Source organism: Phodopus roborovskii, unplaced genomic scaffold (genome assembly GCF_943737965.1).
Source record: "Phodopus roborovskii unplaced genomic scaffold, PHOROB, whole genome shotgun sequence".
Lineage (NCBI taxonomy): Eukaryota > Metazoa > Chordata > Mammalia > Rodentia > Cricetidae > Phodopus > Phodopus roborovskii.
In genome coordinates this window covers 5,041,142-5,059,771 of record NW_026125540.1, presented here as the reverse complement: position 1 = coordinate 5,059,771, position 18,630 = coordinate 5,041,142, and the positions used below count along the sequence as shown (strand labels likewise).

Genomic DNA, 18,630 nt, shown 5'->3' with positions numbered 1-18,630 from the left:
CAAGGATGTGGAACTCATTGGATTCAAAGGGAACAGCTGACTAATAGGAATTCATGTATTCATGAAGTTTTATCCAGCTGTATTATGTTTGCATTTATTTGATTAAATTTGTATGACATGCTCCATAATGTCACAGTAGACTATTTTTTTAATGCTCAAGGAGGGAACCATCATGACCTAGAACAGAGCACTAAGAAATTTGTGGTTTAGAGTCTCAGTGCAGCTACTTCAGCTGCTGCAGTAGATGTGTTTAGAGAGAAGGCTAGAAGGGATTTAATCATACACTGTGAGCAAAACAGAAGGTATAGCTTTGACATGGAGTGGTAGCACATACCTAAGATTCTCTTCATCAGGAGGTTGAAGCAGTGTGGGCTACAACACCAGATCATGTCTCTAAACAAAACAAAACCAAGAAATATAGCTTATAAAATACTAAGTTGTGGGTTTGACAAGGGAATAAATTAAATTTCATCCAACCTAACAACTATGGAAAATGATGGATATTGAAATCATAAATCAGGATAACAGAAGTTCAAAACATGTCAAATTAATGACATGAATCAAACACATCTGCTATTTAGAGCAGACTCAACAAAAGTAGACCAAGTAGTAGAAACAGGAGACAAAGAACCGAAAAAAAAAAAAAAAAAAAAAAAAAACCAAACCAACAAAAACAAATAAAATTTATTAAATGGACAAACATTTCATCAGAAAAATAACTGAAGGAAATAGCATTAATAAAAAAAATTTTTTATCAGGGCCTGAAGAGATGGCTCTGTGGTTAAGAACACTGGCTGGTCTTCCAGAAGTCCTGAGTTCAATTCTCAGCAACCACCTGTAATGGCTCACAACCATCTGTAATGAGACCCGGTGCCCTCTTCTGGACTGCAGGGATACATGCAGACAGAGCACTGTATACATAATATATAAATAAATCTTCAAAAAAAATAAAAAGTTTTATGAACATCTTTAATTAGGACAAAGAGGACCTTAAACAGATGAGAGGTATAGTTCTGAAGTGTAATCATTAACTTACGTGCATCTGACACAGCTGTCTTCAAAGTAGAAGGAACAAAACCAAGTTGCTTTAATAGGATTTTGGGGGGTTGGAGAGATAATCCAGCGGGTTAGGAGCAGTTAGTGCTTTTTCTAGAGGACCCTTAGTTTAGTTTCCAGCATGATTCCACATCAGATGGCTCACAGCTATCTTTAAGGGTCTGACACCTTCTTCTGGCCTCGACAGAAACACTACTCATACAGCACACACTCCCACAGACACATGAATTTAAACAAGGAAATCTGCCAGGCAGTGGTGGCCACGCTGTTAATCCCATTACTTGGGACACAGAGGCAGGTAGATCTCTGGAGTTTGAGGCCAGCCTGGTCTACAGATCGAGTTCTAGAGACACACAGAGGGACCCTGTCTCAAAAAGACAGAGAAAGACAAAAAAGAAAAATCTTTAAAATTAAAAGAATTTGGTGCTGTTGAGATGGCCAGTGGTAAAAGTGCTTGTTACAAAATCTGGCAACCTGTGTGATCCCCAGGACCCACATGTTAGAAGGAAAGAACCCCTGCAAGTTGATACCCTCAAGTTGACCTCTGACCTCCACAAGTGGACCATGGCATGAGCATGGTCACATGAATACATACAAACCCAATAAAGAGAATATAATAATAATAAAAAAAGACAACCTAGTGGAAAATATGTAGCTATATAAATATTTTGTGGAGCTCAGGAGATGGTTCAGTACTTACAACACTTCTTGGTCTTCTGCAAGGACAAGTTTCAGTTCCCAGCTCCCAGACTGAGACTGACAACCATCCATAACTCCTGTTCTAGGGCATCTGATGCCCCCTTCTGACCTCAGGAGGACCCAGGCATGCAGTCGAAACACAGACACATAAAAATAAAACACCTAAATATTTTTGAAGATAAAAAAGATTCATATGAGTATATGATTACATGTAGATGCTAATAAAGGACTATAGAGTAAAGCAAAGTGAAGTGACCAGTGGGAACCAATTACAGGTTTGGTTTCTTTCTTGTTTTTCTTCTGTTCTCTGGGATGCAGTTATCATGTAGCTTAGGCTGGCCTCAAGCTTCCTGTGTGATGGAGGACCTTGAACTCCTGATCTTCCCTGCCTTCCACCTTTTTTAAAGTGCTGGGATTACAAGATAAAGGGTAAAATGTTTATATGTGAAACCTTCAAACTAAATAAAGATAAAATTAATGAAACAGAAAATAAACCAGAAAAATGGATGGAGTTCTACAAAATAATAAGGAAAAATAAGCAGTAGGAATAAAAGTATATGATGGAGAGTTAAAAAAATCATTCGTGCCCTTTTGGAGTAGGTCTGTGACTCTAATATTTCAAGGTCATTTCTTTCTCCTCTAGTAAACTTTTTCCTGTAACAAACATAAGTCAAAAGAACATTATGAACAGGCTACTGCCAAGGAATTTGAAAATTTATAAAATAGATAATGCTAAAACTATGGAATTGTGGGTACAAGAGGGAGGATTAATCATAAAAAGGTATAAGAAAGCTGTATGCAAACTACTATCTTATAACCTAATTATAATATTATTAAAGAAAAGACCGAAGATGTCCTCCATGGCTGATAGTGCTGCCCCTGCATGCTGCTTCGGGGGAGAAAAGGCACCAATAGTTAAAAAGACATGAATGCTATGAACTTCGAAACCAATCTGCTAGACAAGGTGTGTCCACTTGTCTCTTGTTGGTTTGAGCTGGTGACACAGGAGGGCACACATACACAGTACTTTAAACCCCATACTATACATGGTACTTTAAACCCCATAAAAGCATGGCTGGTGGAGGGAACTTACTACTCTTTTTTTAAATGCCTTATTAATGTCTAGGCTTATATCCATATAGACAAATGGATATAATGAGAGAAGCTTCTCTTTGCCAAGTATAGTGGTGAATGTAGAGACCCACAGCTGCTCCAGGTGCTGAGAATAAGTGTTCAGCCAACAAGACATTTCCATCACCACCTCTGAGGCTCAGGAAACACTTTGGAATTTGAGGCAGGAAGAATGTAAAAGCTGAAAGAAGGGCTGTGTGCAAAATGCCACTTTGGGTATGACACAGCCATTGATGTCTTAAACTCATAAAAGATGCAGTTACCTCCATTAGGAATTGCACAACTAGACTTATCAACAGGAAGTTGTGGATGGGAGATGGACTCATGGGTTCCTAACCTTTGGGTTGAATACTGGTTGCTGACATGTTCTAGGCATGGGGGGAATCATTGCTTTGAATTGTGTACCTGTTGGTGAGCCCACCAGGCTACAGTGTATAGTTCCACACCCATAGTCACACAGATGGGCCTGGTTTAATTCAGTGGTTCATAAAACAAAACAGAAAACACTGATGTGGGAAAAGAATTTCTAAGGAGAAGGGAAAGGGCTAACAGGAGTGAAAAGGGAGAGTAATTGGAATGTAGTCTATATGTGGATGAAATGTTGTTGACAAATAGGAAAATATGTTAGACGTTTTTGAAGTATAATTAGGGCTGTGAGATGGCTCAGCTCTTAAATCCCCCTCTGTCAAGCTTGGCAACCTGCCTTCACTCCTGGAGACCCACACAGTTGGAGGGGAGAGCTGAGTCCCACCAGTTGTTCTCTGACCTCTACATATGAGCTGTGACACCTGCCTGGCTCTTCCCACAATAAGTTTTTGTTGTTTGTTTTGTTTTGCTGTCCTGGAACTCACGCTGTAGACCAGTCTGGTCTCCAACTCAGAGATCCTCCTGGCTCTGCCTTGTGACTGCTCAGATTAAAGTTGTGTACCACCATCACCTGGTCACAATAACAATTTAAAAATGTAGTGAAAAGAAGCATAAACTTTCTGGGGACACTCTTCCTTGATCATAGGTTGAAGGAAAAATGCCCATGTAACCATTTCAGTGGACTTCAGCACTCATTTGTTAAAATTTGGTGTCCACTAAGGATAAAGACTTAATTGGAACCTCATAAAGGATATTATTAGAAACGTACAGTAAACTGGGTATGGTGGCTCACGAATGTAATCTGAGTACCCAGGAAAGCCAGTGTCAAGTTCAAGGCAGCTTGGGCTTAAGACTGTTTCAAAAAACCAACTTACAACAAATATAATATCACTTAGTGGAGAAAAAGCATGGCAGCTACCATCTTCACACACTAGCATTACTGCAGTAACATATGGATGGTGGCTTCGTTTGGGTTTCTGTTGCTATGGTACAATATCTTGACCATGACCAAAAGCAACTTGTGTAGGAAAGGGCTTAATTTAGCTTACACTGCTAGGTAACATACATCACTGCGGGAAGTGAGGGCAAGAACTCCGGCATCGCAGGATGTATTGTGGAGGCAGGAAGTGAAGCAGAGGCCATGGAAGAGCTCTGCTTGCTGGCTTGCTTCCTGTAATTTACTTAGCTTGTTTTCTTATATACCCCAGGACCACTTGCCCATCGTGGCACACCTGCAATGGTCTGGGCCCTCCCACATAAGTCACTAAGAAAATCCCAAAGGCCAGTCTGGTGGGGACATTTTCTCAATTGATATCTCTTCCTGAATGACTCTAGCCTGTGTTAACTTGATATAAAAACTATCCAGTAGAGGAGGAAGGTCTTAATGATGAGAATAAGTAGTGTTGAGGTGTGGCTCAGCTGTAAAGTGCTTGCCTCAAATGCACAAAGCCCTGAGTTCAATTCCCAGCACTACATAGATGATTAAAAGGTTTTGAGAAAAAAGCAAAACTGTCATTCTTTGCAATTAAAAACTGAAGGACTACTCATATGCTATTAAAGAAAAAAGACTTACCAGGGTTGCTGTAAACAACAGCAATCAGTAAGGAAATGAAACCTAATCTGACAGTAAAATCCAAACCAAATAAAACCTTTAGGTACCTAAGGAATGAATGTGACAGCACATGTGACCTGTTTACCTGTATACTCATTGTAAACCTAAGCGGATCAAAGTTTAATCTTTAATTAAAAAATATATGAGAAAGTGGAAGATGATAAATCTAGTCTTCCTTCTTCAGCTAATGCAAAACCCCTTTCCTTCTAGTCAGAATCCGTGCAGATGTGCTTTTGGCACAATTTGACATACTTTAAAATATGGATCTAAATAGAGTTCAGACCAGTGGTTCTCAACCTGTGGGTCTCGAATCCTCCTACAACCCTCTATCCCCCAAAATATTTACATTACAATTAACAATAGCAAAATTACAGTTATAAAATAGCAATGAAAACAGTTTTATGGTTGGAGGTCTCCACAGCATGAGGAACTGTATTAAAGGGCGGCAGCATTAGCAAGGGTGAGAACCACTGCTCTAGACATTCTGTAAAAGAACAAAGGAGCTGTGTACTTGTCCTCCTGGCCACAAGGGTGTGTGCTTAGTGTGTATAGGGCCCTGGGTTTAACCTTTAGAAGGAAAGGAATGGAGGGAGGAAAGCATCTGAAGCTGTAGGAAATATAAAGTACAGGCATGGCATGGGGTATACAGATTTGCATTCAGGCAAAACACTCATACAATTTAAAAATAAAGTAATTAAAACTATTTTTTTTTTTAAAAAGAAAATAAACCAGGGGGCTGGAGAGATGGCTCAGTGGTTAAGAGCACACTGGCTGTTCTTCCAGAGGTCCTGAGTTCAATTCCCAGCAACCACATGGTTGGTGGCTCACAACCATCTGCCCTCTTCTGTCATGCAGGCAGAACACTGTGTGCATAATAAATAAACCTTAAAAAACAAATAAAAAAAAAAAGAAGAAAAAAAGAAAATAAATCAGGCCTGGTGGTGGTGGGAGAGGTGGAGGCAGAGGCAGGTGGATTTTTTGAGTTCAGGCTAGTCTACAGAGTGAATTCTTGAAAAAACAAAAGATAAAACAAAAAATAAATCAGCTAACAGGACTTTGGTGATGAAGTGTTATTATCATAAAAAGATCCATAGGAAAAAGTAGAGAGCCTAGGAACACCACACAGATAGGTACAGTCAGGTTTAAAAAAAATGAGAGTCTGGTGTGGTGGTTTGTGCCCACTCTGGAGGCAGAGGCAGGTAGGTAGGTCTCTGAGTTCAAGGCCACCCTAGTCTACAGAAAGAGTTACAGGATAGCCAGGGCTACACAGAGAAACCCTGTCTCAAAACACAGAAACAGCTGGTAAGATGGCTCAGTGGTTAAGAGTGCTGGTTGCTCTTCCAGAGGACCCAGGTATGGTGACTCATAGCCACCTATAACTCTAGTTCCAGAGGATCTGATGGCCTCTGTGGCCATGCAGGCAAAACACCCATACACATACACATGCACATGCACATAAACAAAACAAAACAAAACAGAAAACCATAATTTTTGCCAGGTGTTGGTGGCATACACCTTTATTCCCAGCACTTGGGAGGGCAGCAGAGGCAGGTGGATCTCTGTGAGTTTGAGGCTCACCTGGTCTACAGAGCTAATTCCAGGAAGGCTCCAAAGTAATACAGAGAAACCCTGTCTCAAAAAACCAAAACCAACCAAACAAAACAAAACAAAATAAATCAAGTGAGAGGAAGAGAGAAGGTGGGAAAAAAAAAGCACTGAAGGGAAATAATAGTTAATAGGTAGATTGAAGGCCTGCAAAGAGAGTATGATGTATATCCTACTATTTAGTAGACATATATTTGGAAATAAGATGTAAAGCACACACACACACACACACACACAGACATTTATAGTGATAGACAAATGTAAAATAATTTGTTTTATACTTTAAGGTTATTTATTCCTTATTATCTTTTATGTATCAGTTCTTTGTGTCTAGCTCCCATGTGAGCATCCAGTTTAATTTGATTAGTATATTTTCTTATGTCTCAGTTTCCTATTTTTTTTAAGCAAGCACTGTTCTTAATGTGCATACATGTTGCTTAGCATACATCTAATATTTACTTCAAGCTGCTGTATATATGGTTGTTGTGATAAATCATGTTTATCTCCTTTATGAATATGGTCAAATGTTGACCTCATTGCCACCTGAGGATCAATGTCACTGTCATTGTTCTTTGTTCTTAGGGAGGTCTTTTAACTTTTGCATCTATCTTTTTTTGCATGTAACTTTTACATGAGCTTATTTATTTATTTGGTTTTTTGAGACAGGGTTTCTCTGTGGCTTTGGAGCCTGTCCTCGAACTAGTTCTTTAGACCGGGCTGGCCTCGAACTCACAGAGATATACCTGCCTCTGCCTCCCAAGTGCTGGGACTAAAGGTGTGCACCACCAATGCTGGGCCTTGATTTTATTTTTTCACATTGTCCTTTAGTACTTTTAGAATTAAGATTACACTTGGGTCAAAAATAATACAGGTAGCTTTCGGGTGATTTTATTTTTTCACATTGTCCTTTAGTACTTTTAGAATTAAGATTACACTTGGGTCAAAAATAATACAGGTAGCTTTCGGGTATTTTTCTCATTTTTGGTAACAAATTGCCTATTAATTAAAGTTGAGAATTTTTTAGTACCTAAAAATATATTCAAGTCTGGAATTTATTTGAGTAGAGATGATTTTAGATAACACTTTAAGTTCTTTACATTTATGTTTTTGAAATTTACCATTTCAGTTTTATGCATGTATATATTCAGATTTTATGACACATTTATTAACAAAGTTTCATAAAAACATGTTATTGTACTGGTGGATATCTATTCAGTATTCTCTACACACAAACACACGGTCAAAAAGTCAGTACATATTATGTTTTTTCTTTTATGATGATCCTTGCTGAATCTTTACAAAATCATCTTTTGGCTTTATGAATATTTCTTCTCTTTTTAAAAATTCTGTTCAAAGTTGAATTATTTCATTTTTTCTGTTATTTTCTTGTTTTTCTTTGATTTACTTTTCCCCCCTTCTTTCTGAATTGAATGCTTAGTCTTTATTAATGTTTTATTTTTTGTTTTGTTTTGTTTTTTGGCAGCGTCTCTCCTTATGTAGCTCTGGCTGTTCTGGAGCTCACTCTGTATACCAGACTGGCCTCAAACTCAGAGATCTGCCTGCCTTGGCGCTCTAGTGCTGGGGTTAACTGTACACACGGCACTACAGCATATTCATTTCTTTATTTTGAAGTCTATTTTCTGACAGCTTAGTACTGTTTTTTTTAGCTGTGTCACACATAGCTTGACATTTTGCATTTTTATAATTCATTTCTGAATTTTTAAATTGTGTGTGTGTGTGTGAGCGCATGCATGCACAACATATAGGCAAGGGTATGGACTCAGCTTTGCCTTTTATCAAATGAGCCATCTTTGCCAACCCCTAAATATTAAATTCTTCTGTAATTTATTTTTATCTGAAATATTACTTAGTATATCTTGTATGGGAAAATAGTATAATTTGACATCAAAAATTGAACTTCTATAGGCTGACTATTTGAGTTACATGTTAAACAGCAAGCTGACAGAAGGTATCTGAAACATATGTGTTGCAATCTAGAATATGTTAACATTTTACAGACAAGAAAAGACAGCATATCGTACCCAGCCAGCTCCAGGCCACTGACAGGACTTGTCTCCAAAGACAAAAGGGAGACTGGAGGAAAAAACACTCAAGCTGGCTTTCCCACCCCACACACTTAAGCCAGAAGGCGGCAGGGGCAGGAGAGTGGGAGTTCAAGGTCATCCTAAACTACAAAGCTAGTTTGTAGCTAGCCTGAATTACCCCCCCCCCCACACACACACACTCCCTCCTTTCCTGGCCTCAGAGCAGGGTATCTATAGCTGAGTGGCAGAGAGCTTTAGCATGTGTGGGTCTCTAGGTTCAGTCACTAACACTGCAAAACAAATGAAAACAAAACAAGATAAACCCTCTTTGAGGAAGGAAACTGGACTAGAGAGATGGCTCTACAGTTAAGAGCCTGCCTTGCTCTTCCCAGGTGTTACTAGTTCAATTCCTAGAAACTGTGTCAGGTGTTCACACCTATAACTCCATTTCCTGGGGAATCCAACTCCTCTGCCTGTTTGAGCACCTGCACTCATGTGCACATACTACACACAGACAGACATCTAATTTAAACAAGTAAGAAATCATTAAAAATTTTAAAGAGGTAAGTTTTGTCTAACAAATGAGAAATTTCATGAATACAGTTGGCTGAATTCATGCACTGAAATGCTTTGTAGAACTTACAAAGCATATGGCTAAATTTACTTACATTAGCAGGGATTGAATATAGCTCCTTCTTAAAAAAAAGTGTATGTAATGTAATAACATTTATCTAACCAAAGAGTATGAAACAATATGCCACTCAAATATGTTCACACAAACACATACTCAACAATACAAGGGTTTGATTTGAAGAATAACTGCTATATTTGAAGAATATACTGACTTTAACCCCCCCCCATTCCTTCTATTTTTAATCAATTAACAAACTACCCCCAATTTAGCATTTTACAATACCAAGTATCTACCATCCCACAGTTTTTGAGGTTGAAGATTAGGATGTGGCTTAGATGCATGGTCCTGGCTCAGGGTCTTCCATGAGGCTGCCTGTAGTTTTGTCAGTGGGTTAGTCATCTCAAGATTTGGTTAGGGCTGGAGAGTGTCTCCCAGAGAGCTCATTTTACAGCTGTTGGTAGGATGCCATTGTTCCTGCCCAGGCTTCACAGGCTTGCTGAGGTTATTTATGACAAGGTATTTGGCTTCCTTCTAGGGTTTGTGACCCAGACACTTCAGCTTTATTCTGTTTGTTAGCTGTAAGGAATTAAGTCCAGTGAAAGGAAGACTAGGGTACACCTCTTTAAGGGGAGCTATAAAAAAGAGATTATAATGAGAAAATTGCTGTAACAGACGAATAGGGATGTTACTTTCATTCCTGGTAAGTGGCGGAGAGTAAGGGCACTAGGTCCAAATTCTGACCCTTTCGTAACCAACTATAACTTTAAGCAAGGACTCTTAGATCCTTTATCAATTAAATGAACATAATAGTAATACCTGTTATATAGGGATGTGGACAGAATACATAAAAAGAAATAAGGTAAAGTATTTAGCATGCAGGGTTTTTATCTGGTTTTACCTTTTTACCTCTCTCTGCTGTAACATAAGTAACTTTTAGACAGTATTGTCTTTTTGTAGTTTTACTAGCAGAATTGAGTTTATTTTAAGGTAACAACCATCAAAGCCTATGTATTCATTCATACTTAGTTAAAACCCGCTTATAAATAACCATTCCATCTTGGACTCTTGAAAACTGCAGATAAATGTTTGTATATACACACAGATATACTTATTAGATGCTTGGTAAACACCATAATGACAGTTTGTGCCAGTATATATTCTACCAACAGCCTATTCTACTTATTCTTCTCAGTAAATTATTGGTGGTCTTTGAAAGCCTGTTTAAGGCAAGGCAGACTGCACTTAACTTGGGAATCCTGCTTTTATACATTCCAGATATAAAGGCATGTTGTGTTTTACAGTCTTTTTTTCATTAGTTTCTGTGTATGTATGTGTTAAGTGTATAAATTATGATAAAAGGGGATAAACAGTTTCTGTCCTCTTGGTGCTTAAAATGTAAGCCAGACATGGATGTATATAATTAGGGTGTACAACCAGCAAAGCACATACATGCTTACATACATACATACATACATAATACACACATTGCTTCAGATATATCTGAAATACAGTAAGTTAAAAGTGTGTCAGACTTCAAACTGATCCTATATTAAGAATACAGTTTTATTGTTTTTAAGCCATGTTGACTTGTCACCCCCCCATCCCCCACCCCCACCCACCCTTTGGTTCCCATTACTGTAATAAATAGAAAATACATGGAAAATGTGTTACTGGAGTAGAAATTCTGATTTGTTACCAGTTTCAATAAGCTGCCTAATTTGATGAAATTACCCTTTAGGATTTCATATCTTTCCTGATATAGAAACTGTTAAAGATGCCACCTATCAATGGGAGGTCCTTATTTCAATTGATAGCAATGAAAAATAAAAGGTATCTGGTAGCTGGTTCCTTTTGTTCCATGCATGGCAGTCTTAAGTAAACCCACACTGCAGTGGTGTTGGGTAAACTTATAAACCATATTGTATTATATTACTGTTGAAAATAACGATCTATAAACAGCTAACTCAGATAAAATTTGTAATCCTACCATTAAGATGATTATTAAATAAATAGTTATCGAACGCATAATCTACTTGAGTTATACTTTACATTAATTGTGCGTGGAAAACTTCAGGGTAACAATTTGTTTCAGTTTTTATGTTAAGAAATTCTGAAACAAGCAAGGCATTTTGGTTAGATCTTATTTGGCATTTTATTTGGTCTGATCTGCATTTCCACTAATTTATAGCCACTGATTAGTCGCATATTTCCCTTTCCTGTTGTAGTATGTATGTGTAAGGATTTTTTCTAAAGGATGACTTGAGACATTTTTAAGGCATGAACGAATACGTTCATTTGTCCACGGGAACCAAATAAAAGTGAGGGTACACGAATTTCATGACCAGCAAACTGAGCGACTTTAATCCAGTCTCCCCGAGGCTGGCCCGGTGCTCTGCTGTTTACTAATTACCTGTCTAGTGTACTCTGACTTCTGTAGAGAAGAGGACCAAGTTGTCTTTGGAGTAGTTGGAGATTCCTGACTTCCCTAGTGATGTTTTTAGAATATTTTCTAGGTACGAGTTTTCAAAGTGCAGTTCTTTCAACTGAACTGATTGTTATGTTGCATAAGCTCTGGGAGAGGCCAAAACAAGTTAAAAAGCCACCTTCATGTACAGCTGTGGGACTAGGTATTGGGTCTCTTCTAGGAAGAAAATTTTGATTCATGGCTTTTTTCCAGAGGGGACATTTGCAGACTTCGCTTCCGCAGAACGTGAAGCGCGCCTCTTCCTGCCGAGGCCCGCGTCCCCTAGGACGGGCGGCCTGTGGCTCCCCAGCCTCAGGTGTCCGTGCGGCCGCTAGCTGCCGGCGCCCGGGACTTCCTGTCTGGGCGCGGGGCGGAAGGATCGCGTTGCCAGCCAGGGCCGCCGCCGCCCCTGCCGTTAGGTGGTGGGGCTGCTCAGCCCGGCGGCGGGAGGCGGGCCGGTCGCCGCTTCCTGTCGGAGGACGCGCAAGGATCCGGGCGTCGGAGTGTGTGCGAGTGCGTGAGTGTGTGCTGCCCGCACGGCGTGTGTCTCCGGCCGCGGGTTCCGCCTTCTCCCCTGTCGCCGCTGCTCAGGGTGTAAGTCAATGTGAAGCAGCAGTTCCAGCCCCGGGATAAACATGGCGACGTCTCTGCATGAGGGACCCACGAACCAGCTGGATCTGCTCATCCGGGCCGGTAAGCGCAGGGGAACTTTTCTCCGATGCATCGGTGCAGCGGATGAGGGGGCGCCCGGCAGGCGAGGAGCGTCCCCTGGGGCGGTCAGCGCCCGAGTCCGGTGTCCGCCTCCGTGAGCCGGGCGGCCGCGGAGAGGGGGGAGTGAATGAAGTAATGGAGGCGGCAAATCAGGAAGTGATCACCTTGGAGAGTAACCTGCCTCGGATCCCGGCTGTCGCTCCGGGCAGCGCGGCAGCGGCGGGGTCCGGGCACGGAGCCGCGGCTAAGTTGGGGAGTCGGCGCGGGCGAGTTGCGCGCTTCACCCCAGTTGCCGGGGAACCAGGAAGTGAGCGGGGCTGTTGTCCCCGCCGCCTGCCACGCTGTCCGGCCGAGAGGCCGCCCCTGCCCGCGGCTGGGGGCGCTGGCTGCCCGCCGCCCTCGCCTCACACTTCACACAGCCACCACTTCCGCATGGACGCCGCGGCCCCGGCAGCTACCCGCCAAAACGCGCCCGGCCTCCTGTCTCAAGCCTCACAGAGCCGCGCCGGAGTAACGGTCTTGAGGCCACTTCCCGGTGCTGAGCGGGACGCCGAGCCGGCGCCTCCCTGCCCCGGCTAACGGCGGCGGTGCAGAAACTAGGCTGCTGCCCTTCCTTCCCTCGTGGGGCGGGTGTTTCAGGGGGGACGGGAAGGACACGGAGTGCATTCCGTGCAGCCGACCCGGGGCTTTGGGACAGCTAGGGGCAACGTTTATTTTTGTCAACAGTGGGTGAGAGCGAGATGCAGGGCGGGCGGGAGGGCGTCCTGGCCCCAGGGAAGTCTCGACTCGGAATTGCCCCCTTTCCCCTCCCCCCAAACCTCCCACCATAGCGGAAGCGCCTGGGAGAGGACAGAACGCGCGCGATTGACAGGCCCGCGGTTCCAATCTGCGCTCCGAGATGTTCCAAATAAGAACGTTGATTTCTGGGGGCGGGACCACGGGCCTGAGCCGGGCCAATGAAGATTGGGCGGGAGTGAAGCTGACAATGTACGCATGGAATTGGAGGGAAGAGGAGTGTAAACACGGAAGTGGCCGCGGGGGTGGGGGATGTGCTGCGCCACTGCTGCAGCGGAAGGGCACGGACTTAAGTTACATAGAAAAAGCAGCTTTACTTGCTAGCAGACAGCGCAGCGAGGGCCCCAGATCGATGTGGCACTGCGTGAACACTGTTGCTTACTGAAAGAATAAGCGCACGCGGTCCTCTTTTGGTTCTGTTTCATATCATCGATGTGGAAGATGAGAAATAGTCACCAAGCAGTACTGCTGTAAAAAGATCTAAACAGTCTTACCCATCTATTGTTTTTAGGTAGGGATCTTGAAATCGGTAGTTTGGCTAACAAAGCTGAGAAGAAAGATCAACATATGTTTACCCCAAAATTTAACAGAACTTTAAATTAAAATAAAGTGTGGACTAATAGAAGCATCTGTATTGTATAACGTAACGGTGAGCGTGTTTAGCGTATGGCATATTTTGCACATGTCAAAATTCCCTATGGAAATTCCAATTTACTGAGAGCAGTGTTTAAATACCTTTTTTTTTTTTTTTTTTTTGATAAGAACTATTATTGAATGAGAGGGAGAACACAATGAGAACTTGGGTCCTTGTTTTGTTCAGTCCGTTGAATCAGTACCTTTTCATGTCAGAGTAGTAGTGGTGCTGTGAATGTGGAGTATGTATAGTTCAAGAGATGCTACATCCGTTTCTGGGCTGGAGAAGTGCTCACTGGTTAAGACCACTTGTTGCTCTTGCACATGATCTGGGTTTGGTTCTCAGCACCCACATTCACAGTCATCTGGAACTCTAGTTCCAGGGGATACAACTGCCTCTTCTAAACCGTGGACACCAGGCACACATAGTGCATGTAAATATGGGCAAAAATTCAGTAAACCTACAGATGGTATTTTCAATACCATGGTTTGAGAGAACCACTGCAGTTTCTTCAGTCAGAACCTTGAGAAACACTGTAGAGGTAGAGCACTTAATTCTACAGGTGGAAGGTTTCTTTCCATGAGCTTTTGGAATTACCAGTAAAACTGAATGTGGCTTGTAGATTAGATGGCATTTTCCAGATCTACTTGATTTTTGAGTGCTGCTAACAAAATCTTATATCTAAAGGTTTTTAACTCACAGTGTGCTATGAGAGACTGTTTTATACATAATTATTTTATTTCTCCTCATGTTCATGTAATCTGAAAGTCTCTACAGGCTTTTAGAAGGAAACTTAAGAGGATCTGCTGGTATACTCAAGAGTTGAGTTAAAAGCTGGATACGAAATAAGAATTTTTAAAAATTATGATTTTATGGTTCTAATTTTTTATTGCTAACATTAAAAAAAGATTTACTTATTTGTTATCTACACAGTGTTCTGTCTTTATTTGCCTGCAATGCAGGCCAGAAGAGGGCACTAGAATGCTTTATAGATGATTGTGACCCACCATCTGGTGCTGGGAATTGAACTCCGGACCTCTGGAAGAGCAACCAATGCTCTTAACCTCTGAGCCATCTCTCCAGCTCCTATTGCTGACAGTTCTTAATGGCATTGGTAGAGTAATGCTTTCAACTTTTTTTGTTTTTGTTTTTGAGACAAGTCTCAAGTACCTCAGACTAACCTCCAGCTTTCCATATGGCTGAGTCTGGCCTTGGTCCCTTGCCTCTACCTCCTGGATGCTATATTACAGGCATGTGCTGGTAGACTCAGTGTCAATGTCTGCACATTTTATAAGTAAATGGATGCAATGATCTCTTTGTCTTGTTGAAAGAATTCATCAGATATAGGCAAGCAGATGAAATCTATAGAATGTACAAATGAAAAAGTAATAATGATTGAAGTAATTACCTGATGGTTATGTAAAATGAGTGATACTTAGGAAGAACTTAGACACTAAATTAAAAATGTTCTATAGTCAAGACAATATTTTTAATAAATTTGTGTTTGGGTGGGGCATGATGATGCCTTCCTTAATCCAGCACTGAGGAGGGAGAGGTAGACACACTAGCCAGAACTTCATATTGCTTAATGAACCATGATATAGAGGGTTGAGGTTCTCCATTTAGCTATTGATAAAACCATGTTTTGTTTAACCTTAATCCTAACCTCTGTAGGACTTCTAAAGCTCTAAAGTTGTGAGTTCTCCAACACATTTAATGTAAAGGTAAAGGTGTAAGGCTTGCTTTTAAAAGAGATTTTAGAAAATGTACCCTGTGAGTATGTCATAAAGGTTAATTTCTTTTAGCCAGCTTTTAAAAACTCACAAGAAGTATTTGATGTAGTTTAGTATTTGAGGCTCAGTTCTGGTGTGTGTGTGTAGATTAATAGGGAAAAACAAATGTCTGACATTACTTTCCTACTAATTTCTGTGAACATATACTGTATGCACCGTTGTTATTGGGAGAAGATTTTCCATTTAAAAGATTCTGCTTTCTTCCTAGGTGATGATGGTGGCACACACCTTTTAGTCCCAGCACTTGGGAGGGAGGGACAGGCAGATCTCTGTGAGTTCGAGACCAGCCTGGTCTACAAGAGCTAGTTCCAGGACAGGCTCCAAAGTTGCACAGAGAAACCCTGTCTCAAAAAACCAAACCAACACCCCTCCCCCAAAAAGATTCTGTTCTCTTTTCTGGAAGTGTGCAGTCATTGACTGCTCCTCCTCCTTGTCTTCCATCTTTCTCCCCACCTTTTTCTTTTTATCGTTTTCTTACTGTGTATCCAAGGCTGTCCTGGAACTCAGTATGCAGATAATAAGGCTGGCCTCAAACTTAACAGAGATACACCTTCCTTTGCCTCCTAAGTGCTGACATTAATTTCCCATTTCTTTTGAGAAGGGAGGCCATCAGAGTTTTCTTTGCAGTTCCTTTTTTCTTTTTTCTTTTTTTTTTTTCTTTTTGTCTTTCCCCAGACAGGGTTTCTCTGTGTAGTTCTGGATGTCATGGAACTTCACTTCGTAGATCAGGCTGGCCTTGAACACAGATATTTGACTGACTGCCTCCTGAGTGTTAGGATTAGGGGCATGTACCATAACCACTTTGCAGCAGTGAAGTTCTTAAGTGAAGAGGAAATTTTTCTATGGAAATACAAAATAGTCTGTCTGTGTGAATGCTTGTACATATGGAGGCCAGAGGTTGACAGTAAGCATCTTCCTCAATCATTCTGTCTTACGTTTTTGAGACAATTTCTCACTGAGCCTGCATATTTAGCTAGACTGACTGGCCAGGGAGTCCCTGAGATCCTCCTGTCTCTGTCTCCCAAGCTGGGATTACAGTTGCTTGGCACACAGGTACTGGGGACTGAGCACCCAGTTCTTCATTTGGGTGCTAGGTATCAAATTGATCTTCCTGCTGAGCCACCACATCAGCACTAGTCATCTCATTGGAAATCTCATTTCTCATTTCGCATGGAATCTCTAGTAAAGGTTGGTTATCTCTTATCCACAGTACTTGGGATAGAAGTGTTTCACTTAGCAAGTTCTGTAGATTTTGGAATATCAGCATATGCAAACTCCAAAGCATTTCAGAAGTTCAGATTTGAATGTTATTGTATCAGTCTTAAAAAATTCATTAAAAGTATCATGATATGACAAAGTAGGGTATATGGAAAAGTAGGGCCTGTTGTTGGTAGCCTTTGATTCAGGAGTCAGAGGCAGGCAGGATCTCTGTTAGTTTGAGACCAGCCTGGTCTACAGAACAAGTCCCAGGGCAGCCAGGGTTATGTAGAGAAACCCTTCTCAAAAAAAAAAAAAAAAAAGAAACAATGTTAGAGAAAGGCAGACAGTACACTGATCTAGAGAATTCGGGAGCCTTTCCAGGGGGGTCTAGAAAGTCAAAGTATTTTTCATAATATTGGGAGATTACTTGTCTTTCAGTTTTACAAGTGTACAGAAACAAAATAATTTAAAAAAGATACTCAGAATGTATAAAGCAGGCTGAACTTATTGGCACAGATCTGTAATCCGAGATACTCTGGAGACTAAGGCAGGGTTATTTCAAGCTCTTGGCTTATATAGGCTAGGGAGTGAAATCAAAGCTAGCCTGAGCAAACTAAATAACACCCAACCTGAAATAAAATTAAATGAAATAAATGAGGACTGAGGATATAGCTTAGTAGAAGACCACTTGCCTAGCATATGAGGCCCAGGGTCCAATCCCTCATGAACTCCTGCCTCTATTACAAACATACATACGTACATACATATATACTCAATACATTCATGTATGTATATATAACATATAGATACTTGTAACGCTAATGAAGATTATATTTCAGATATAATAACTATCTGTAGATAAGGTTTATTCTCAAAGTCTTTTTGAGATTCTCAGTAATTTGAATGCAGAAGTGTCTCCTGACCAAAGTTAAATTTAAGAATGGCTTTAGGCTGACACTTGGTATAATAGCCACTAGCCACCTGTAGGTATAGAGTACTTGAGATCTGGCTGGGAAGTTGAATTTTAAAAGTTCTTTATATTTATTACAGTTACATGTTGACATGGTTAAACAAAAGGTATTAATTTCAGGTTGTAGCTCAGTGGACGACCTTCCCCCCCCCCCCAAAAAAAAAAAAAAAAAAAAGGTATTAATACTACCTTTGTACTTTTAAAAATGTAGGTATGAGAAAATTTCAAGTTATGGCCCTGAATTTAATAGGCTAACTCTGGCTTAGAAAGTAATTTTAATTGTCTTTTTTATGCTTACAGAGCTATATTGATTGAAGGTCAAGGGAGACAGATGTTAAGGTGAAAGATCTCAGATTCTTCTGCATTGCAGTGGTTTGTGGCCTGCTCTGTCCCTACTAGAGCTCTGGGGCATTAGAGAGAGAATGTGGTTGGTCAGTGCAGAACTTGAGTAGTGACCTTGGAAATACTTGGAAATACTAGTTTATGGCACTGTGTTTAGGAGAAAACCACTAACACCTAATGAAGTATTTATTTTTCCATTGCTCTCAAACTCCATTGCTTGTAAAGTTTATTTCTGACTTGAGAACATTGTTATGAACTAGATCCATTGCCAGCATTCTCTTATGCAAAGCTGGGAGGTATGCCTCTTGTCAGACTTAATTACCAAGTTTGGTATTTTGTAACAGCTGTTGAGAGTCTGGAGCAGTGTACTACAAACACCAGCTGATTAGAGATGGAGATGGAGCTGGCATATTTACCCACAGTAAATGGCAGCACAAACCACGTTTATTGATGGCATTGTGATAGGAATTCAATCATTTTGAAATGTATTTGAGATATTACTTCAAGGAGGCTTGGCTAGGAGTTCAGCTGCTAGAAAATGAGACCTGTCCAGTTACTTACTAGTTTGTTTCT

General features: G+C 40.9%; 1 protein-coding gene across 7 annotated transcripts in view; it reads left to right on the top strand.

Annotated features, from left to right (window-relative positions):
• The window catches only part of Elf2 (E74 like ETS transcription factor 2), an 82,436-nt gene that overhangs the window by 45,972 nt on the left and 17,834 nt on the right, over positions 1-18,630 (top strand). For 2 of the 7 annotated variants that reach the window (XM_051176904.1, XM_051176901.1), the window contains exon 1: positions 12,094-12,305. The exons of the other annotated variants lie outside the window; for them this stretch is intronic. In XM_051176904.1, the coding sequence (XP_051032861.1) occupies positions 12,248-12,305 (58 nt within the window). In that variant the 5' untranslated portion in view covers positions 12,094-12,247. Of the gene's footprint in view, positions 1-12,093; positions 12,306-18,630 lie in introns of those variants that run through there. 7 annotated transcript variants of the gene reach the window in all.